Source organism: Ictidomys tridecemlineatus, chromosome 14 (assembly GCF_052094955.1).
Source record: "Ictidomys tridecemlineatus isolate mIctTri1 chromosome 14, mIctTri1.hap1, whole genome shotgun sequence".
Classification (NCBI taxonomy): Eukaryota; Metazoa; Chordata; class Mammalia; order Rodentia; family Sciuridae; genus Ictidomys; species Ictidomys tridecemlineatus.
The window spans coordinates 26701423-26725600 of record NC_135490.1 but is presented as its reverse complement, the minus strand read 5'-3'; the positions used below and the strand labels follow the sequence as shown (position 1 = coordinate 26725600).

At 31.0% G+C, this 24178-nt stretch overlaps 1 protein-coding gene across 7 annotated transcripts in view; it reads right to left on the bottom strand.

The window, feature by feature from the left end:
- Wdr17 (WD repeat domain 17) overlaps nt 1–24178 on the bottom strand; it is an 89848-nt gene that overhangs the window by 8886 nt on the left and 56784 nt on the right. For 6 of the 7 annotated variants that reach the window (XM_005325530.4, XM_078030999.1, XM_021726514.3 and 3 more), the window contains 15 exons: nt 23284–23366; nt 21571–21657; nt 19090–19254; nt 16432–16634; nt 15237–15386; nt 15012–15142; nt 14592–14717; nt 13349–13504; nt 10630–10694; nt 7595–7727; nt 7039–7130; nt 5877–5976; nt 4856–4995; nt 3199–3219; nt 1223–1334 (listed from right to left, as the gene is read on the bottom strand). In XM_005325530.4, coding sequence (XP_005325587.1) covers nt 1223–1334; nt 3199–3219; nt 4856–4995; nt 5877–5976; nt 7039–7130; nt 7595–7727; nt 10630–10694; nt 13349–13504; nt 14592–14717; nt 15012–15142; nt 15237–15386; nt 16432–16634; nt 19090–19254; nt 21571–21657; nt 23284–23366 — 1764 coding nt within the window. The remainder of the gene's footprint in view (nt 1–1222; nt 1335–3198; nt 3220–4855; nt 4996–5876; nt 5977–7038; nt 7131–7594; nt 7728–10629; nt 10695–13348; nt 13505–14591; nt 14718–15011; nt 15143–15236; nt 15387–16431; nt 16635–19089; nt 19255–21570; nt 21658–23283; nt 23367–24178) is intronic. The other variant, XM_040294000.2, reaches the window with a different exon arrangement.

Genomic DNA, 24178 nt, shown 5'->3' with positions numbered 1-24178 from the left:
TGCTCGCCTGGCATGTGCAGGGCACTGGGTTTGATCCTCAGCACCACATAAAAATAAAATAAAGATGTTGTGTCAACCAAAAACTACAAAAAAAAATTAAAAATTCTCTCTCTCTCTCTTAAAAAAAAAGTAATTCAAAGAATGTGAAGTGTTTAAATAAGTTAAAATCTCCCATAATACCACAAACTACTGGTAATTCTGGACATTGTCTTTCACCAGTGATTTCTCTGATTCCACACACAAACTCTCATACTCACACACACTTTTGGTCTATCTATATTAACAATACTCAATAATTATATATTGTTGAATGAATGGGACCATTCAGCCACTGGGGGAAAACTCAAGGGTCAAGTAAGCGGAAAAAAAACCCAAAAAACAACAACAAAAAACTTAGTTCTCAAGTAAGTAAAAAAAAAAAAAAAAAAAAAAAAAAAGAACTTAGTTATTTTGAAAGTTAATGATGAGAAAATATTTTATTGATATAAAATTTCTCAAGTATTCTATAAGTAATACACATGGTTATTTAAAAATGAAATCATATGGCATATTGATAGTTTTGTGATTTTTCTCTTTAACTACATTTTAAAGCCATCTTCTCATACCAACAAAAATAGGTGTTTTAATAGATTAATAGCACTAAAACACAGAAAGGTACTGTGACTTATATAAACATTTTTTACTACTGTTAACCATTTTTGGTGTTTTATATATAACATTAGCATATAGATTTCTATGTTCTGCAAATGAACATTTTAAAGCACTTTAGAATAATGACTATGAATTTCATTATATTTTATTTGGAAAAGATCTTGAATTGTCTATTTAAAAAATGTACACATACCTTCAGATGCAAAGTTACACAGTTTGGAAAGGGCTTTGAACTTGGAGTTGGGCTTGCTGAAGTTGAAATTCTCACTACACTTTTAATGATTAGGTAAGTTCCTTCCTTTTCTGAGTTTATTTTTTTTGCAAAATAGGATAATATTCCTTATTTCATGGTTTCATGAGACTTTAGTAATATACAAATATATGTAAGAATTTAGAACAGTAATAGGCATACAACAGAAGTTCAATAAATATTATTTCTTTTTGTTATAATTATTTTGAAGTTTAAAATATCTCAAAGGGATATTTGTTTTTCTTCATGTATTTCTATTTGCTTGAACCTGAAATTTATTAAATTATCACACTGCAATACACACTAGAATCATCACCATACCTTCTCATGAATATCATTTATTTCTTCAATAGACCCTGGGTAGAAAGCACAGAGTTTTACTAAATGTAGTTCATTATCAGGAATCATCAGGAGAAGATCGGCTGCCAAATTCCTGTTCATGTAACAAAAGGGGATGAAGTCATTGAGTAAATGATCTAAAAATAATATAATGATTTCAATAGTAGGAGACTCAGATAATGAACCTTCCTTGCTTTTCTATTTATATAAACTATTAATTTCCCAATTGGTCATGAAACTCCTCTAAATGTAGGTTACAGAAAACAAACAGCATAAAGGATAAATGCATTATCAAATTACTAAATAAATTTTAAAAATCTAAACTTTATATATACAAGTCCCTACATATTTATAATAAATATTATTATTACAGAATAATTTTCTAACTAAGTAGTATTGAATATGTTCTTTGGAGCAAATTATAAAACAAATTTTGTGAAAGCTAACTCTCATCAATTTTCCTTCTAACAATGGAAAATCTATATCAGTTCACTGAAATCTATAGAATACTTAGTTATTATAAGCTTAGACATTTTAGTATAATGCATATTTCTTTAAATAGAAATTGAATACAGAAATATAGTTTTTGTTAAAGATTTAATCAACAGAATAAAACACTTAAGGGTTTTAAAAATGTAAAATGCTATGCGCTTCACTGCCTTACACTGAAAATATTGCCTGTAAAACCAGTTTTTCAAATCACTAGGTGAGGAGTTTTGGTCTGCATGCATCATAATTGAGAAAACATCTAATTTTCGCTGATTTAAGATGTTTAGAAATCAACAAATTAATATATAATGTATGATTTAAAATAGAGGATATTTCAAATAAGAATTTATAGTTAGGTACCAGGGACTTCATCTTGGTTTTGAAGACTTCAGTAAAATATACATTGGTCATTTATTGCCTAATCAAGAATGCAGAGTATAGAATAGAAATAGAAATGATTTGATTTATATTTCTGATGTCAAATACAAAAGTTAATTTAAAAAATGTTCACATACATATACACACCACAAACTACTAGAACAATAACAAATTAGGCATACTGTAAGGTTTTAGAATAAAAATTTTAGTGGGGTACCATAAAATTCTATATAAAATATTTTAATAATTCCAAATTCCACAAATAAATAATTTTCTATATCATGTCAATGGAGAATTGGTAAAAGATTACAATGTTTTTATGTATTATTTTCCCCTAGCCACTTCATAATTAAACATGTTTCCCAAACTGACAATATTTCTATTACCATTAGTGAGATAAATTTTTGAATGTTTTTATAAGTTCCAAATAAGTTTATCTGTTATTACTAGAGAGTATAAATGACTTTATGTATTTCGTGATACCAAAATTTTATAGCAGTTTTAAATAATGTCCATGATAATACTTTAGTTCTCTATAAAGTATCTATACTAAATCTATACTTAAACTTGCTAACTTCAGACAAATCTTGAATTTTTTGAGTATAATTCTATATCAATAGAGAGAAATTTATAGTAAGGCAGCTAATTTTATTCATTCTTCACTTCCATATTTTTTTAAAAAATTGAGTACATTGATGGGGTGATGGGGCGTGTGCTCATGCATATACATATTTACGTATAAAATGAAACAGAACAACCAAATTATATAAACTCTTGAATGCCACTATGAGAACAAGTATTTCTTTTTTCTTTTTCTTTAACTAAAGTAGCTATTGTTTGTTACTATAGAAAGGTATGGTTCATTTACTGTACATATTTTAAGTATCATGAATGATTTTGTGCCTAGGTTATAGAAGCTACTCTTTATTAACTTGGTAGTTAGATTTTATATAAATTATATACATAAAAAGGCATGCTATAAAGCAAAGTGAAAATAGTTATTGAGCATTTTTTAATATAGATATAGTACTTAAATACTCAAAACAGTATAGCATTTAAAAAATAAAAATTTTTAAAAATAAAACTAATACCTGTATCCAACAGATGGAAAGCTAAAAAGGAAATATTGAACATGAATATTATAAATATGTGAATATCAATGAAGTTTATACCAGTAAATGTAAAAAAAACATGGGGTGTTTTTGGTTTGTAAAATTATGAGCATTGTCAAGTCATGCAGCTATTTTTATTTGTTTTTAATCTGTGGACTTCATTAATAGTCATGAAGATTACAGATTTCTTCTGGAAATTAACCTACCCAGCACCTCATAGTTCAGAATTTGAACTTTATCCTGGTTTCTATACATATCTAGAGCTTTATAAAGGAAGAGCTCTTGGTGGGGGATAGTAAACAAGGCAATAGAAATTTATTTTTTAAATTAAAAATATAGCTAGTTGAAAGATTCTAAGGATACTTTTAATATAATATGCATTTGCTATGTTTTACCTTAACTTTTAAAATATTAATTCCATTTCATTAGATTTCATTAGGCCTTTTGGCACAAAGTCAGCCTTATTTGTAAGGAAATAATTTGAGTAAACTTATGCTTTGGGACAGGTCTAAATCAAGTCATAATAACTACATAATTCTTGACAGAAAGATTTAATTCTCTCCGAGGATAGTCATTATTAAATACACTTCAGTGTGAAGTTGATGGTGGGGTACTGCCACATTTTGGTGGGGAAGAGAGTTCTTACATCACTAAGATGTGCATAAACATTAGAATAACCATGGGATTCTTAATTTGCTGTGAAATTCCTAGATCCCAACTGAAAAGGATAATAGAAAGTGTGCTTTCTCCTCCGCCCCCCAACACCAAGTCAGCCACAGATGAAAGAGATGGTATACAGTAGTAGCTAAGAGCTGGAATTTTGGAGCCAGTCTATGTACTTTTGAATCTCAGCTTTACCACTTACCGAGACCTCAGGCAAACCAATACTTGCCTCACAGAACTTAATGATTTATGACACAAAAAGTGTTTAACATAGTGCTTGGCACACAATAAGCAGTATAACATGTTAATTAGTCATGATAAATAAGTTCATTTGGAAACTTCTTGAGGTCCTAAGTATTTTGTTGAAAGAGAAGACAAAATTCTGAATTCATCTTTATTCAACAAACTGCATTGAATGACAGATAGCGTCCCATCTTTCCTAAAGGTGTCTTTCTAATGATGGACTCCCTGAACTAAGAACAAGGCTCTGCAGATCTGAGTAAGAACTGCTTTAATCTAGAATTCCAGGTTTCCCCTGGGAATTCCCTGGTCCATCTCTTAAGAGGACTTCAAGAGTTCAGGGAGAGGCCCTGTTCTAAGTCTTCATCAAAACGATTTTTTTTTTATTGTTTTCCCTTAGAAAAGTAACTTTATCTGCATTCCCTACATTAGGATACAAGATCTCACAAGAATAGGTATAGATGTGCAAAGTTTTAAGAGGTGGGATTGTGTGGTCTTGATGAATTTAAGAAGTGCACATTTGTTGTCTCCTAACTCTTGAGGTGCTTGAAACATTATGGAGCTACACCTGACTACTTCAGAAGGGGTCATGGTAGATTTCATTATATAACCATGGTAGTTCTCACCTGTACCATCATCATATAGTGTCCTAATACATAACAAATGTAATTTATAATATTTCAAAATGCATGTAATCACTATAAAATTATTCTTTCAATTTGGAAATTCTTACCATATTGGAATCATCATGCATTTTCTTGCCAGTAATTCTAGGGCATAGTGAGTTGCTGGTGCTGCAGATTCTCCTAGTACCATTCCCACACAGACGGCCAACTCCAGTTCATTTCCACGAATCAGGTATGCCATAGCAAGCTTGCTCAAGAAGAAAATAATTTCTTTAGTTGCATAGATGCTGGGTAAGATCATCATTCCCCTCCAAGCTCATAAAGTAGATAAAGTAGTATTAACCTATAAATCAATTATTCTTATAAAGTATTGTTATATTCCTGTACAGTAAGAGTAATTGCAATTTTCAAATGAAAAATCTTGATAATGAGACATATGAGAAATTGACCAGGTCAGAACTGAAGACTTTAGAATTCTTGCTTTTATTTTTTCATTTAATAATACTCGGCAATATCCTCAACACATCCTTCAGTTTTTCAGAAAAAATATAAATTTGAAAAGTTTCTACAAGATTGTACAATAATATTAAATCATTCCCTAAAGCCAGTATATCTAAGGATAAGTGAATGGGTCAAGTGTAATGTGCCTTAAAAATAAAATTTGTGATGAACATATAAAAATATACTTAAAAACAAGTGCTTTAGTTTGTATCAGTTCTCATAATCCTAATAACTACAAGTGAAATATGTAAGGTAGTTACACTTTTTCATTTGGGGGCTGAGGACATCTGAGATTCTGAGAGATTAAGTGATCTGATCAAAGTCAATTTGTGTTAAAAACAGAACTAAGATCCTTGAATTCCATGTCTAGTGATTTTTTTCCTTCATCAGACTTATCAATTCTCACCTATGATGAATTATTTAAAGCAAGATTGTGAAAATACATACCATGTTTTAAAAATTAATCAAGAGATCTCATAGTCTGCAGCATTTGTGTGTGCTAATTTGGCAAGTAATCACTCAGGTTTGCAAGCATGCAAACCAGAATTTATGTAGAAGTCACCCCTCAAACACCATGACACATCTAATGAGGTTTTCAATCACAAGCACCAATTTGAAATGTTGTACCTCAATATTATCTACAGCTAGATGGCAACATGCAGCTAGTACTGCTCGACCATCCTGAAAATACCATTCTGCCAGTTCTTTACTGACTTTGTGGAGGAGTCTAGAATGAAAGAAAAAAAAGAAATATTCTTTATTAATGCAAGAATTCCATCATAAGTGTGAATAATGTCCTTTTCAAATGGGGATTAAGGGACCAAACAGGTTTTAATTTGACATCCTTGATTTAGGTCTAAACCTTATTTAGGAAAAAATTCAGGAAAGCAGTCTCTCCAAATATATACTCTGATAGTCCTCTCCAGCCTCAGCACCTAAACTCTAAGAAGAAAAGCCTGATTTTTAAAGCTTCCTTTCTCTAATGGGTAAATTATGACTTGCATGTATAATGTTTAACTTTAGAAGAATCACAGGTTGAAATGATTGTTTTCAAAATTTAAGTGATGCCCAAGATATGACTTGTGTTATGTCAGGTCTTAAAATGCCAAGTTTAAAAATGGCAGAGAATAGGAGCAAAGATCCAGGAATGACTATATGACTCCCAGCATATTACTACTCATTAACATTTCATGATCCTTCTGTAGTTTCTGAGTGTCTGAAAAGCTTAAGTATCTTATTGTTGAGGTCCATAATAGGCACCAATAGAGAGGGTGGGAAAGACAGACTAAGGGTGAAAAATTCTAATTTCTGCTTCTTTTATAATATAACCAACTGTATGGACTTCCTATTTAAAAGAGGAATAAGTGTTATTCTATTCTACACACTTAATACTGGTGTCATGGGATTATAGACACTATGGGGATATTACATATACTCACTTTACAGTGAATCATCAATAAACAGCATTCCTTATTTTACTACCTTGTCCTCCCCAACAGGTTCAATCAGTTTTTTTAAGTATTTAGGTGCTTTAATTGCTCTCTCTCTCTCCTGAGATGCATGCTACTTTTCTGGAAGTTACATAAAATGCATGCACATTGTGTCTACATGCCTGACATTTTCTTAATTATCCAGGGATGAAGGCTGTCATGGAACTCCATGTTGAGAAATGCAGTTGATCATAAGGCAGCAAGTCCTCAGAGAAGGATGTGCTACATAACCTCAAAAACTTCTAAAGAAAACCAACTATAAAAAAATTCTGACCCAAAATAAAGAGTAAATCACTTACTCATCAAAGCCTTCCTTGTAGATATCATCAGAATATGAAGCTCCTTTAGGTGTAGAAACGTGCAAGTTTTGCATATTCCCCTCGCATGCAGCCTAGGGGGTTTAATTAAACTTTTAATTAATCTTTAGCTATATAACTGAAAAATTTAAAAATATTGTTTGCAGCAAATTACATTTAAATCATATTGAAAGTTTATGAGATTTGGAAAGAACCTTAGAATTTGAAAATAAATAAAATGTAACTCCACTCTGAATATCAACTTGAAGCTTCAAGTAAATGATTACTAAAGAAAAGTTGTTCAAATACATGGTATATCACAGTGAACAGCATGTGAAAAGTTCAGAGTTCTGAGATGCTTGCCTATTTAAAAATCTAAAATAAGTTCAGTATGACCACAGCAAAGATAGTATGATAAAAATGTTGAAGCAGAAGGCTGGGGAGGTGGGTTGAAACCAAGCTATCTATGACTGTCAACCACTTGCCTATGAGAACAATATTCTCCATTCCTCATACCCACCCACCAAAGTATGTGGCTGCTATATTTATGTGGTTTTACCTGTGCAACAAGCAGAGCTTCTTTAAGCTGACCTCTTGACATAAAAAAATTTACTAGCTTTCTCACATCACCAGTGGCTATGCAGTAAGGAATGACATCATCCTTATCTTCCTGGATTAATTGGTCAGCTCTCCTAATAAAATAAAATTTTTATTATACTATATTAAATTAAAGCAAATTATTAATTTCAAGGTTTTCAGTTGGACTTATATTTTCTGAAAGTATGTCTAAAATTTGTAGCAAATTTCATAAAGCTTTTGGGGACATCATTTAAAGAAATACAGATTTTTATAATGAATTCACATATAGAAGACATAAAAGTTATATAAGATAATACTACAGATATATATTTAGCCTTATAACACTACATTTTCATTATATTTTAATTATTTACTAAAATGAACAATGTATTTGAAAGCAAGTTGTAAAATGGAAATGATTGTATATTTATTCTCAATTGGATTAATCAAATATGTGGATTCTACATAGTTAAAAACAGAATCTTATGTGTTTTAGTAAGAATAACAATGAACAGAGAGCCTCTTAAGTTGAAGTAGTGTAAAAATCATTAAAAAGGATAATACAAGAACAGAAATATTGATAATAAAATGCAAAATATTGTAAGTAATCTAAGCAAAGATCTTTAAAGATAAATTAATATTCCAGACATATGAGGGGAAAACAGGGATCAAGATTCTGGATACTGAATGGTATACATGTATCTGTTTCTGTATATCTGTATTTCCATACTCATCACTATTCTCCCTGAGTCCTAAATATTTTCTCAATGATCAATCTAGTTCATTCTATTCTAAATTTAACTCAAGTTTTGTTCCAGACTAACCTGGCATATTTAATTTATGTTGGCATTTGAAATATAAGTTTAACTTCTAATCTTTAGGTTGATAGAGAAGATAATTTTCATATTGTTAATCTAACTTCCAGTTAACCATCTCTAGTTCTTAGACTCAACTAGGTACTCCTCAACAGCCTTTACTTCTCATTCTGATTTCCTCATAGTAGATGTTTAGAAAACAATCTACTTTCCTGGACATTTTGGAAGCAGAGTCAAGAGAATTCCAATCAAACTTTCTACGTGACTGGCCTGAATGGCCTGGATCTATAAAATATAAACCTCAGGATTTGTGGGGAGATCATTTTATGCCCAATATTTGGAGTAAAGAGCAGAAAAAAAATTGGGTGTTTGCTGGTGAAGATCAATGAAATACAATTGGAAGCGTTGTCTGTATTCCCATCTGCAACCTCTCCTCCCTCCCATTGCCTCCCTTAGCCCCTTCTAATCTTGTCTCAGTCTCCTTTCTGGCCAAGCAGCTCTTAAGGTTAAGGATACCTTCCATTTGTACAGATTTACTCTGAGTTACCGAGTCAAGATTATCTATTTGACATTCCTATTAAAATCACAAAGGAATCTATAACTCATCATGTCCAAAGAGAACTAAGGATCTTATGTCTCCTTTGAATGAAATAATCTCCTAATTTTCACTTTTTTGGGGTTGTTGGTTTTTTGTTTTGAAATCCCAGTGAATAGCAACAGTGTTTCAAAACCTAAAACTGAGGAATTATTTGTGACACCTTCCTCACCACTATTACCAAGTCCAGCTAATTTTAAATCCTATGTATGTCAATTTTTTCCACTTTTCTCCCCCATTACCATTTAACTGTGCCACTGTTGTCTCCTGACATTATTGTTCTCATGCTCTTCAACGTCTCCTCATATTTGTTATTGACCTTCTCTAATCTGTTCTTGATAGTTTAGCCTGTGTGAACTTTCAAAATGAAATTCTGATCAGGTCACTTTCTACTCTGTTTAAAGTTTTTAATGTCTTCAGTTGCTCATAGGATAAAAAAGAAAGAAAAAAAGAAAAAGCTTAACATGTTACAAAACCCCCAAACATTTAGTTCCTAACTACCTTTTCTCTTTCACTTGGCACCACGCCCAATGCTGGCTTCTATACTCTAGCTATCTTAACACCCTTTTAGATTCTAAATGGCATAAAATTAAGCTTTTGCTGAGGTTGAAACAGTGTTTTATGAAATAAGTCTCTGCTGTCTAGACTTTATTAATGAGTCAGTGGGAGCAGTAACTTTCTCAAGTGTGTTTTGAGGGTAGAGAAATCTATAAATATCTGTGATTCTGGGAGCCTATGGTCTGAAAATGAGAGTCAGCCTATTGCTTAGCTTTCTTTTGGGGCAGCAGGTGCTGAGGAACAGTCTACTTTCCCAGGGAAATATGTAAATCCTTCTGGATTTCATGCTTATCCTTTGACTGGTTTTAAAGCTATAAACCTTGAGGAACTGAAGATTGGTGGTAGCTACCAGAAGTTGGGAGAGAAGCAAAGAACTGATTCTTCCCCAGAGCTTCCAGTTGTAACCAATTTTGCCAACAAATTGATTATGGACTTTTTACCTCCAGAACCATGAAGGACACATTTCTACTGTTTTATGCCATCCAGTTTGTGGCAGATTCTCAGGTGGATCCATTTCCTAGGGTTGTTACAGTAACCCTAGGAAATGGATCCACCTGAGAAAAAATCTTGTTGGTTTATAGCATTCTAAAACAAAAACATTTAGGTACATTTTCTCAGTAGTCAATCCATTCTCTATCATCAGTACCTCCCTTATACCCAAGAAGAAATGGCAGAATTCAATGTCTCCTACTAGACTGTAGATTAGATTCTACAAATAACAGAATATTATATTGATAGCCCTCAGAAAATCTTTTTACTTATATTTCAATAGTGATATTAATCAGTAAGCATGTTTTCTGGTTTGTCTTTGCCTTCATTTATATGGGGAAATTTGTCTTCTGTCTTCATCAGAGGAAAGGACAAATATAAGAATATCAGAATGATTTGTAACCAATTTATTAATCTTTTATAAGTAGATAGAAAAATTCATATATTAAATAAGACAACTTAAGAAAAATCTCAAAAGACACTACCACATTTACATATTGCTTCTATTTTAGCATATGATTTTAAAACATCTACTTGGATGCAGACAGTTGGTCTTACCTCTGCATTAACTTCTTCCAGTATTTCACAGAGACCCCTGGTGCAATTGACAGGGCTTTGTCCCACTAGGATCACAGGCAAGAAGGATAAAAACATACCTATTTTGATTATACTTATATTAGGGTTTAAAATGAATTCATATTATAATACAGAACTTTTAGAGTTCTTGAATTTTCAGGAATATTTTTTTTTCTATTTAATGCATTCCGCACAGACTAAATATTACCATGTTGTAAAATAAAATCTGTGAAATTTTAATATTTAACAGGGAAAATCCAATCACAAACCTAGAGACAGAGAAAGAGGGAAGGAGGGCTAGGAGAAGCAAAATAGAGACAGGAAGGGGATGAAAAGATAGTAACTAAGGTGTATAGAAAATACTGGAACTCATACTCTAACACAACACCAAAATAATTTGTTCTATGGTGGTTATATTCAAAATAATACTGAAATTTTTAATTTTAACATTATTTGATTGAAGAAATACACCATTTAATTCTCTTTATTTTTTTTCATACTCACTTTATAAAATTTATTCTCATTTCTATCTTTATAATTAATAATGTTTGTCTTATTTTAAAAACTAGACTGCTATTGAGGAGCTCATTATTCAGTTAAGGCCAATTATGACTAATTCGAAAATATGAAATTTTCTGAATTCAAGTTCTAAAAGGAGATGAAGAGAAAATATACTGAAACATCACTACATGAATCAAAATTTTCACTTAATTAAGGTTTTCCAAAATAATGGGGTTCTACTGCAATGAAGCCTTAAAAATTTGTGATTAACTTAAAATAACATTGACTTTTCAATAGTTCATTTCTGAAAACACATATTTAAAATCATGTTACCTGAAAGGTACCCTATAATAAGTTTTAGGAGAAATATATTTATTATAGTAGGGGAAGTGGAAGAAAAATGTTAGAATGTAGATTATTAACTTTGAATCCACCAAGCTCTTTCAATAAAAACATATCAGTTATCTCTGATATGTGGATACTAACACACAGTGAGGGGTAGAGGAAGAATAGAAATTCAGTGGATTAGACAAAGGGGAATGAAGGGAAGGGAGGGGGCACAGGAATAGGAAAGACAGTGGAGTCAATCTCATTTAATCTTCCTATGTACCTATATGACTACACCACAGTGAATCTCCACATCATGTACAAACAAAAGACTGGGCTCCAAATTAGAATAAGATGAACTCCATGTATGTATAATTATGTCAAAATATAGTCTACTGTCATGTATAACTTGAAAGAACAATAACAAAATAAAAAATATAAGTGAAAAGATGAAATGTTTTCTTCACCCATACTTTTAAGCTTATTGAAACAGAAATTATTCTTGAGGAGGTGATTATAAACAGTTATAAGCACACCCATATTTCTAAAAAAAAAAACTATAAACAGTTCTATGAATCTTAAGTTCATCAGTGAATCTGTATAACAATAAATTATTAAGCTTCTTAAGAGATACCTAATTTAGAAAGTTTTTGAGTTAAGATAGTGTAAAATTACACACACACACACACACACACACACACACACACACAACTTGGAAAAGTAAAGAATTATACTGTTCTACCAAAACTCATTCATTCCTTTTCTCCTTTTGATAGATTTCTCTTCTTAGTAATGTGCTATTAAAGATTTGATTCAAAAGTTACTTTTTTATGTGATAATAAAATTTTTACATTACTCTAAATTATTAAACACATTAAATGTGTAATGCCTTTTCAATAATATTGAAAATATTATTGAATATATTAAATGATATATTTTATTATTTCAAGTAGTAATTCATTGACTCTAAATATGTGGGAAAGTAAAAAGGTGAGTTAAATTTGATTTTGATATATTTTAATGTAACTGCATTGTTTAGTTTTACTTCATATTATTTCCAAGTATTCTTCAAATCACACCTTATAATTCCAAAATTAACTAACTTAGAGGTTGTGAAAGTGATAATTGGGTCCATGCCATTCCAACATTTGTTTTAGCAGAGTAGGTAGGTAGAGAATTTTTGTTGAGCTAAAACATATTTATAGAAAAGGGAAAAGATCAATGAATTTTTACAAAGTGTATCTACCATACAACTTGTACCCAGGATCAAAGAAACAAGCACTCCAGCCTGTGTTCCATTCTAATCACTACCCACCTTCTAAAGGTAACCATTGTCCTGAATTTTAATAGTATAGATTCATTCAAACATTTTTTGAAAAATTTATTCTATTGAAATAGTCCTCTATAAAAACCACGATATGCTTTCTAAGTACTCTTCACTAGAGGATCCTCAATGAAAACCCCTCTTCTTGTCAGTGTGGAATTTAGTCACGACAGAGTTTATTAGAAGGAGGATTTTACTGCATGCAAATTAGCCAATTGGGGTTTCATGGAAGTGGTTCTGAAAATTTAGCATGCATAAGAACAACCAGGAGGGCTTATTAAATCAGATTATTGGGCTCTATCCCCTGAGTTTACGATTTTGTAGGCCTGGGGTAGGACATGCATGCTACCAAGTGATGTAAATGCTGCTAGCCTGGAGAACTCACTTTGTTAATTACTGTCCTAGGATATATAGCTGATATTAGACTGCCAGGAAATCAGTTGGATCTGAAAAAAACTAGCTTCATATTTGAATACTTAGTATTAAGTGTAGTCTTAATACTTAGAGTACCATGTTAAACTCAATAATTTTGCTTTAATGGCATATTACCTCTCCAAGTTCAACCATAAGTTCACAGTATCTCTGAATTTGTCCTAATCTCAAGTGTATTTCAGCAGCTTCCTTCAGTCTTTCCTCTTTAGTAGGTACACCAATACCACCACCAAATTTAGACATCTTGACTGTTGTTAGTTCTTGGGCTTCAGACTGATTAAAAGAAAATAAATATTTTAAAATTTTGTTATAAAAGAGCCAGGCATTTTAAAAGCACATAGCATTGGAAATTAAATATTAAAAATAATGTTTTTCAATGAAATATGATACTTTTAAAAACATAATATTTTGGCATGTGCATGGGAGTGTGGTGTGGGAGAAGAGTTGCATCCTGTTAACACTCTCCAGGTATTGTGGGTAAGTGAAAGAGTGGGGGTCAAAGGGAGTCTAAATTGACATACTACTGATAAAGATCTTAAATAAAAATTCAAAAATCTTGAATGAAAACAAAATAATCACTGGCTGTCTTTGACCCCTGTACTGTCAATAGATTTTTCAGCTATAGTCTTTAGGTGTTTAGTTTGTGATTGAAGAAAGTGCTTCCTCTTTATGAAAATAATTCTTTTCACCTTCCTAATATGATTTTCTCCATGTTCTAATAGTTAATTGCTGATATTTCATTAAAAATAATACATCTCTTCTTTCCTGACCCTGTATAGATTTTGTTATTGATACTAGATATTGCCCTAGTTACTTTCTTACATATTGCCCTAGTTTTGAGTTAGTTAATACTACTACTAAAATTCATTAAAAGCTCCAACATGATCAGTTTTAATAAAATATATCTTGGCATATAGTCTCTTAGATCCTCTGAGGCTACAAATCATAGTATTTATTATTATTATTGTGTCACAATAATCTTGTAATTGCAGAAAGATAAGGCATTTCAAGGAATTTCAAGTGACCTTAAAAAATGTCATGAGATTCAACCTATGAAAATATGGGTACCTTAATGTGTTCCAAAATAATTCATGCTCTCATGATTGGTTTTACAAAAGATTTATCTCCTCACTGTTCATTCATTTTAGTTTACCAATCTAATCATATAAATATGAATATAATTTCTATGATTAAAGTAATCATATAACACATAATATAATAATTATTAACCTGATTAATTAGATACTCATATAATACATAATGTGATTAATTACATTATGTATATTAATGTAATTTTCCTACATTAATAGTGAAAAGGGAAAAGTTGCTTGAATATATTATATTTGCATACTTTACTTACTGTTCTAAATTTAATCAGGTGCTTCAAATGCATTATTCCTTTGCAGTAGCTCTGAGGAAGTAAACTATCATCTTGCCCTTTTATCACAGCCACCAAGTTCCATAAATTGTCACTGCCACCTGGAGGCTAAAATGTTGATACAGAATAACCAAAGATAAAAAGGTGAACGACAATCCTTTCAGCATTTTGCATCTTCAAAAATACTGTAATTCAGATTATCTATACTGAAAATGAGCCAAATAATAAGTATATACTATCTCACTTATTTCTGATTTCATATTTGCTTTCTTATAATGTAGAAATTTTATTAAAAGGGATCCACTGAAGTGGGATGATAAATTTAAATATGTGACAACTTACTGGCAATAGCCACAGTGATTCATTTTGTCTAAAGGATCACACTTAATTCCTAATACTTACTGATAAACATTCTGAAAACCATCTTAATTTTTTCACTCGAGGATTACCAGCCAGTTTTTCTATTTCCTGTTTAATATCTCTTGACACTTTACCACACAACAGAGGAGGAGCGCCTTGTTCTATGACACAATCTGAAGAAGAGAGAAAAAAATTTTCCTATAAAATATTATCTGAAAATAAAAATTTATTTAAAAATAAAATCAAATGCATGCATATTTTCAATACCAGTATTCCCGATAATTTCTTCCCAAGATCTGTCTGCCAGAATATTTATTTGTAAAGGAGTGATTAAAGGTGTTAATGACCAGAGTCTCACTGTAGAATCACGGGAGCAAGAAGCCATAGTGAAGGGGCGACTTGGATGGCATGTTAAACCTGACGGAAAAATATAAACCTGTTTTAACTAAAGTAAACATTGGAAAAAAATCTTATTTATAGTTGGTTCTTAAAATATCTACAGAATAGAAGTCATGAAGAAGGTGAATAACTGAAAGATTATCAGAATCAAACTTCAACTTGTTTTTAATTAATATGGCTGACAATAATAGAAGACTAAATAATTATTAGTATATTCTATAATATGAATATAAAATTAAATAATTATTAGAAAACAAATAGTCCTGTGTCAAAATGTTGAAATTATATTTCATTTGGATAAGCAGCAAGTATACTGTAATACCAACAGGGCATATGGTATCTATGAATTAATAGAAGGATAGATTAAAGTTCTAGTTAACAAGATGAAAACAGAATTTAAGACATCTCAATTGAGAATATCAAAAATAGGATTCTCCCCTACACGCAGTCCTACATTGCCTCAGCTAAAAGGCCACTGAGGTAAAGCATATAGATCTGAATAACCGAATTTGGGATACTTTTTCTAAGGAATTTCTTTCCTTAACTAATACAACAGAGAGTAAAATGATATGCAAAAGATAAGTAATTTGATTTTCTATACTTAGCTCAATTGTACTAAAAAACTTGGTGTTTTATGTTTTAAAAATTTCCCTTAGTGTCCCCAGATAGAGGAATGGTTAAGTGAGTTTTATCTATTCTACTATTAATTTCCTTTTCTGCAACTTAACTCTGAAATGATGGGAAGGGAAGAGGGAAAATTTGGCCCAGATATGCACATATGTGCATGGGTATATGTATGTATTGTGTATGTATATGTGTGTGTACTCAGAAACATGCACCTGCAGAGAGAGAAAAACAGTGCTAACAATAGTCATCTTCTGATAATTTCTGACAATTTCTTCAGTTTTCTTTTATATATTTTAATATTTCAATAAAAACATTTTCTAATGAGAATTTTTTCCAAAATGAAATGCTGTAACACTTCTTTAAAAATAGCATACTAATCATAAATTATAAGCATCATTAATATATCAAAATAACAAGTACATGAAAAACTCTTTACCGTACACATCTGCACCATGATCATATACAGTATCCAAGCAAGTTCCTTCCCGAGTGTCCCACACTTTTATAGTATAGTCCCAGCTGCCAGATATTAGTAGATATGGAATCTCAGTATTCCACATTAATCCCCTCACCGGTGCAGTGTGTCCACTAAGAATATTTATGCAAGCATCTTGAGTATAATCCCAGATTCGAACAGAACTGAAAATAGAATATTGTGTATATAATTCAAATTATAATTTATCCAAAGTATTAACATTCTTAATGAATCATAATGATTATTAGCAGATTTGAAATGCATTTTATAGATCAAGATATATCAATTCTCTTTGTTATAGTAGAGGAAAATGAACATTTAACTGTGCCAGAGTTATTTTATTCCAACATTTTTTAATTTTTTGATATTTACTGGTCATTTTAAAGCAATAAATATCAAATATACTGCTTTAAAATTTATATATGAAAAAGCTGCTCTCTTAAAATGAAATATCCAGAACAGATATAACTGAAAATAAACTATGACTGATAACAGAAATACAACATGAAAATTATTTGCATATCATAAAAATACATAGAGGATGATGGATATTATCTGAAAAATCATTATAAATTTATGCTTTTACCTATATAGTAAATCATTCCTTTATGACTTAGGGTCAGTAAAATAACTTTCTTGGTCAATGTGGAGTCAATCTCAGACAAGTAAAAATTTAAATATAAGTAGGTTCATAATATTACTTGGTCTACTAATTGCGCAAACCACAAACATTACTGAAATCAAAGTTTGAATTCAAAATCAATTTAAGACCTCCAAATGCTAATAAGTTTTTAGTTGAAAACTTATACCAACCTGACAATATCAAAACATTGGTATGTCAAAGATTATATTGCACTATAAGGGAGATACAATATGCACTTTTATTTCTTTAAAGCATATCTTTGTACTTTATATAAAAAGGCTCCCTTCATTCTCCCATTTTCCTAGTACAAGATAATAAAATCAGTTCTCCATATCCATGGGTTCTACATCCACAGATTCAATCAAGTATGGAGAGAAAATATTTTTTAAAACTGCATTTGTATGGAACATGTACAGACTTTTAATTGTCATTATTCCCTAAACAATACAGTCCAACAACTATTTACATAATATTTATAGTACATTGAATATTGTAAGAAATCCATACATGACTTAAAGTATAACTGGAACATGTCCATAGATTATGAGGGACTTCAATATTCAGAGTTTGGTGTGCATGTGGTATCCTGAAACAATCTCCTATGAATATTCAGGGATGAATGTATATCTGAACATATTATAACCTAAAAGTTTTAGTGCTAGTTTCCTATATATGTTAACATTTAAATATTTACAGTTTACTATCATGCTTTCATAGACAAGAATATGTTAAAATTATTTTCCATCAAAATAATCAAATGCTATTGTTGGGGACTCACTAGAATGGGGTCCTTCCTTTCATGAAAGGAGTCAGTTAGGTTTTGAAGTCATATATGTTTTCTGAATGAATATTAGAAAGGTTTTTATATGTCCCACTATACATGAGAATTGTCTAGGATTCCCAGGATGAGGTATAGTATTTGTGAGCTATGCTGAATACATTAGTAATTAATAGTTTCCTTACATTTTTACCTTTATTTAAAAGTGCTCGATAAATTTAGTGAGGAATAACAATTATATATATAAACAGTGACTACTAATGGAATAATCTTAATAAAGCCTTTCAATTTTCACTACCATAAATAAGTAAAATTCTTACTGCTGTCTTTCTGAAAATAATCCTTAGATAATAATTAAGATTATGCCTTTTTCCATATGGAACAGAATTTAGACATTGAAGTCTAAGTTGAGAGACTGGAATAATTGCATAAATAATATTCACTTTTACATAAAATATTATTTCAAATATGGTTATTATGTAATAAACCACAAAACTTCATAATTGTTTCTTCTATTAAACTTGAATTTATGCCAAAAATTTAAGATGAAAATGCTTAATTATTTAATTTTAAACCCATGGATACTATGCATTCTAACTCGTACTGATAAAAAGCAAGATTTTTTCTTACCCAAATTTATCCCATCTTCAAGTAATTATTAAACATACCATTCTGTATAAATGTATTTTTTTGAATATAAAATATGGACAAAATGTTAGAAACTGCCACTAATAGAGAAAAATCTTAAGTCCATCTCATTTCTAAAATGTTCTTTTCACGCTAAAATTTATGATCAGTTTTTATTCCATTCTTGATGAAACAATATAGCTGGTTTTCATATTAAACATAAGAACATTATTAAAAACTCTTCATATTTTATAGTTTTTTTCAGATCTTCCCTTTCCCTATGTATTTTTTTTTTAATTTGTTTCTGTTAATTTTCTTGCCAGTATGCTAGAAAAAAGCATTCATAATAAGCAAAATATACAAGAAAATAAAAGCTATGACTATAATGATACCATAAGCATGGAAGAATTTAACATTTTTTACTGAATTTAGTTTTAGTTGTTAGCTGCCTGCTTTTTAAGCACAAATTTAAAGTATACCCACATATAATTTGATCATATAAATATGTGCATCTCTGGGAAATATGTTTATGATTTTAAGTACTAGAAAATTAGAATCCAAAAATACATACCCATCATCAGATCCACTGCAAAGAATTCCTTCTCTCAGGGGAGACCATTTAACATGAAAAACTTTTGCTGTATGTCCACTAAAGACTTTCAATGGTTGATCTGAGCTCGTGGCTACATAATAGACACGCACATTTTTGTCTTCACAGCCAGTGGCAATCATGTCTCTGAAATGTCATCCATGGAACATTAAAATATGATAACTTTGATATTATTCTCTATTAATAATTTAAAAAATGTACAACAGTTCTAATTTCTAAAGAAATCATTGTTTGCTTCTTTGGTGAAGACTAAAACCTTACATATAAAAAAACATCATATATAATTATGCTAACTTCTCATTTGCAGCAACTGTCCCAGTATAGAAAAAAATTCCTTTCTCAGTGTTTCTTAAACAACTAATTATATTGCATGAAAATCTAATTTTTATTCCAACTTCCCAAATGCTTAAAAGAGACAAATAAGAATGTAGAACTATTCTATTGAACTATTTTATTTTTCAGATATAATGCAATTCTATTCATATTTAACAAATTTTTATTGAACATTATCTCTTCAATGGACAATAAAGTTTTGCAACCCAGTGTTTTGTTAATAATATTCTGCTAAACATAGACAACATAGTTATCTCACGGAACTTACATTATAGAATATGAGATAGTTAATATGCAAACAATCACACAATTCAAAATCCAATTTTATTATAATAAGTAATCCAAAGGCACAATATTGAGGTCAGAGAAGACTTTTTTGTAAAAAGTTTTTGAGCTCAGAGCTGAAGGATAGGTGACAGTTCTTTGTCCAGGCCAGGTGGAATGTGTGGTATGTAGAATGTGGTGGGAAGTAGAATCCTAGCTAACAGGCACAGCTTGAGTGAAAGCCTTGAGCTGAAAATCATCTGGACAATACAAAGAACTGAAAGCTAATGTGAGTAGATGCAGGGAGCAGGGGGAGCAAGGCTTGGAATGAGATTAATGAAGTACATCAACCCCAATTTATAGTGGTTCCTCATAGGGCCTAAGTGTTTGTATTTTATCCTGTAACTATTGGGAAACTATTGAAGGATTTAAATAGTAGAATGGATTCTTAGATCTATATTTTAAATGGCTGCTATATCAGCAGAGGTGGGTGGGGAGAAGGGGTAACAAAAATGTAAATTCTGGAATTGATTTAGAAGACTTTTGAGGGCATCCAAAAGCAAGGAAAATGCAAATAAATATCATCGGTTTAGTGGCAGGGGGATGTTTGGAAAGAGTATGACAGGCATTGATGGCTTCTAGAAACTGAGAGGTTATAAGGTAGAAAGAGGCAAGGATTCTGGCTCAGTGGGGAATGTGCTGGTCACCAGCCTATTTTGTGTATAACCTAACAAGGTGCTAACAAATTCCTCAGTATTTACTGGAACAAATACACATGGCAATCGTTTTGTATCATACCATGATTTGATTCAGAACACAATAATAATAAAGCTTTAAGTTTTTTTGTGCCAGGGATTGAACCCAGGGGCACTTAACCCCTGAGCCACATCCCCAGCCAGCCCTTTTTATTTTGAGATAAGGTCTCCCTGAGTTGTGAAGGGCCTTGCTAAATTGCTGTGCCTGGCTTTGAACTTGCAATCCTCCTGCCTCAGCCTCCCTAACTTCTGGGATTACAGGTGTGCATCACTGCATCTGGCTCTTATTTATCTATATATTACCCACATGTAGTATGAAAAAAATAAGATAATTCATGATGTTTGACAAATGTCAAATGTTTGGATTTTAAAATATAATCCATATCATATCAAAGAGTAGTTTGAAACACAAAATTCTTGAAGTGAAGTATGTTAAGGGTCTAGTTTGAGTAAAATTTTACTTGGATTTAATTTAAGTCTTAGATTATTTTTACATAATATATACTCAGCTCTTAAGCAATGGTGCCTTTTCAAAACTATCCACTTGGGAGGCTGGGGACATAGCTCTGTTGGTAGAGTGCTTGCCTCACATGCACAAGGTCCTGGGTTCAATCCCTAATACCATCACCACCACCAACAACAACAATAAAAAACCCATCCACTTAAGTTCTGCATCTTGGGAAATATCTCAATGCAGAGCCATTAACCTGAGGTGAAGACCAATATAAAGCCATGATGGAACAATACCATTGCAGAGACACCTAAAAGAAATTAGAGAAAGGACCACATTTCTATGGTAGAAGCCACACACAGAGTGGACTTATTTCCATTTTCTTATTTAGAAGTATGCTTTTTTCCAAAGTATCAGAAAGTTGTCTTGAGAGCAGTAAATCAGAATTTCCATGTAAAAACTTTATGAAATAAAAACAGCTAAAATAAATTAGCAATTACAAAGCTCTTTCTCATTTTCTAGGCAGGGAAATATCAAAAAAGAGAGACGAGTATTATCTATGGAAATAAAACTAAATTTCATGGTAATTTAAAATCTGTGATATAAGATTATTACTTATTTCAGGAAAAAAACACTTACTTGTTGTTTTGGCTCCAATCACAACCAAACACTGGAGCTGGATGTTTGTATTTGTGTAGTACTTTACCATCAATTGTTCGGATAATACTGAAATTCATTATCACATGTTAATAAGAAAAGGACATTCTAAATACATTATTTGAGGGAACAAAGTCAAAATTGTAAGTTTCAAAGATGGAATTCTAGGATAGAAGTGTTTTTGCAAATTAAAAGAAACATTTAAAAGTACTACATAAATAATATTGTCAGTTACAAATACATCTGCACAGATAATATTAATCATGGTAATTCACTTGAAGCAAATTAAGTGTGACAAATTTGTTTGGGGAATTATTTTTTTAGTTGAGGAAAAATATAACAATACATTTTAAAATATAATGATGCAACTAACATGGGCGTTAGACTTTTAGCTTTATAATTAGGTGGTTTGAGATTTATAGTATTCATTTATAAAGATGGTTGTATACATCATTACACTAAGACCTATAAGTTTTAACATTTTGATAGCATATTCAGAGAACACCCCCAATTCTCAGCTCCTGTAAAGGAGTCCACATTATTTAATTATTTTAAAAAGCTCTAGTACCCTATTCTATTATTGTCACAATGCAAGGAATATCAATTCCATTGGAAGGGGGAAGCTTTGTGTAAATTAAAGTATTATAAGTTCCAAAGGGAAAAGACACTCTTAAATGACATTAGGTCCCCCAAAACTTTTGGGGTTCCTGGTGAGTCAGGTGAATAAGACTTAGAAATATTTAGTTACTGAATGTCATTTATCAAATAACGAATGCCTTGAAAATACATGACAAACTTAACTATGTATTGCTTAGTCAAAAATTATCATGTGTATCTTTTGCAGTTTAGTATCTTCCAATTTGTAAATAGTTCCTTTAATGAAAACCATCAACTAATGTTATTAACTCTAAGAATTTTAACTTCTTGGTAAAGAATCCTTTGTTTACACAGCTTTTGTATTTTCTATGAAAATTCAAAACTGAGGATAGGAAAGTTGGATTAAGTCTAGAAAAATCCAACAAGACAAACTTCTATCTTCTTAGCAACCCTGAGTGTCTATATCTGTCAAAGATTACTATGCTAATAGCCAAAGGTAGCATAATATGATTTTTTAAAAAAAGTTTTAATACCAAGGCAATTCTTATGTAGTTTTGTATTTTTTTACATAAAAATTAAAATTTTCCTGGGGTTTAACAGAATTAAGAAAGAACATATTTCTGAAAAACAGAATCAATAAAGTTAGCTCCTTTAAAAAAATGAACTTCTCACTTGCATCACCATTTTCCTCCTGACAAAGATGTTTTAAACTTTTATAAATAATAAATCTACAAAACTGTGAACAAATTTCTAGAGCACTTGATGTCTCCTGAACTACTTCTCCCAAATGATCAAAAGTTTCCCCAAAAATGTGATGAGTCCTTCAAGTTTCCTTGAGGCAATTCAGTCTTTTAGCTGTAATTCATGTAATGTCTTCATTTAGCATGCAAATGATTGGTTCATTTTTAAAATACCATTGGATTGTTATTTGTTAATGATAAATTACAGCAATATAGTAGGTGCCTATACTGACCTGTAAATAATATTTATGATAGTTGGTATAGCTATACAAATAAGATCTCATTGATACACAATTGGAATGATAAACTGGGTCTTTCATAAACAGGATAATTTCATCATATCATACACAGTACTTACCAGAACCCATCACCACTGCAGGTTGCTATTCTTTTGGAATCTTTGTGACTCCAGGCAATGCAGAATATTCCATTTTTTCCATGCTTCAAAAAATGCAAAATTCCTATCAATAAGAAATAATTCACCCCTTTTTTCTCTTATTTATTTACTTATTCTAAGTATTGCTTTTCCATTAGGAACTTACTCTAAAAGACATTCTTGTAAATATCAGAAACCTGAATATATACTTTAAATGTGTACAGGTGTCACACTTAAACAAATCCAGTGTTTAAGGCACATATTGGATGGCTCTATTTTTTTTTTCTGAATACAGCTGAAGAATCAAAATCTGCTTCTTCAGTTATCCACAGAACTAAGCTGTGCTTAATGTCTTTTCATATGAATGCCAGTCAGTAGATGAAGATATATATGTATCTGCTTTCAAAAATAGGCTACTACAATTATAGTATACGAAATATTGCAAATAACTGTTATTACTGGGTCATCCTTCTAAGTTGCAAAAGGACTTCTAATTACAAAAGGAGACTTAAAGTTATTCCTATAATAAATCAGTCTATGTTTACTTGTTCCTCTGCATTCTGGGACAACGCAATAGTCTAGGGGTGTGATGAGAATTTTAAAACACAAATATACATAGGAAGGCCATCCACTACTGTGTGATGAATGAATAAGTAAAGATTACAATCGGTCCATTTCTAAATATAAATTTAAAATATTTCTGTTTTATATGTATGTAAGTAGAATTTAAATTGGGACAGACATTAAGGGAAAAACTCAAGTGGCTTTTTTTATTTTTATTTTTTTAGTACAGGGGAGTGAACCCAGGGGCATGTAACCACTGAGCTGCATCCCCAGCCTTTTTTTTTTTTTTTTTTTTGTAAGAGACAGGATCTCA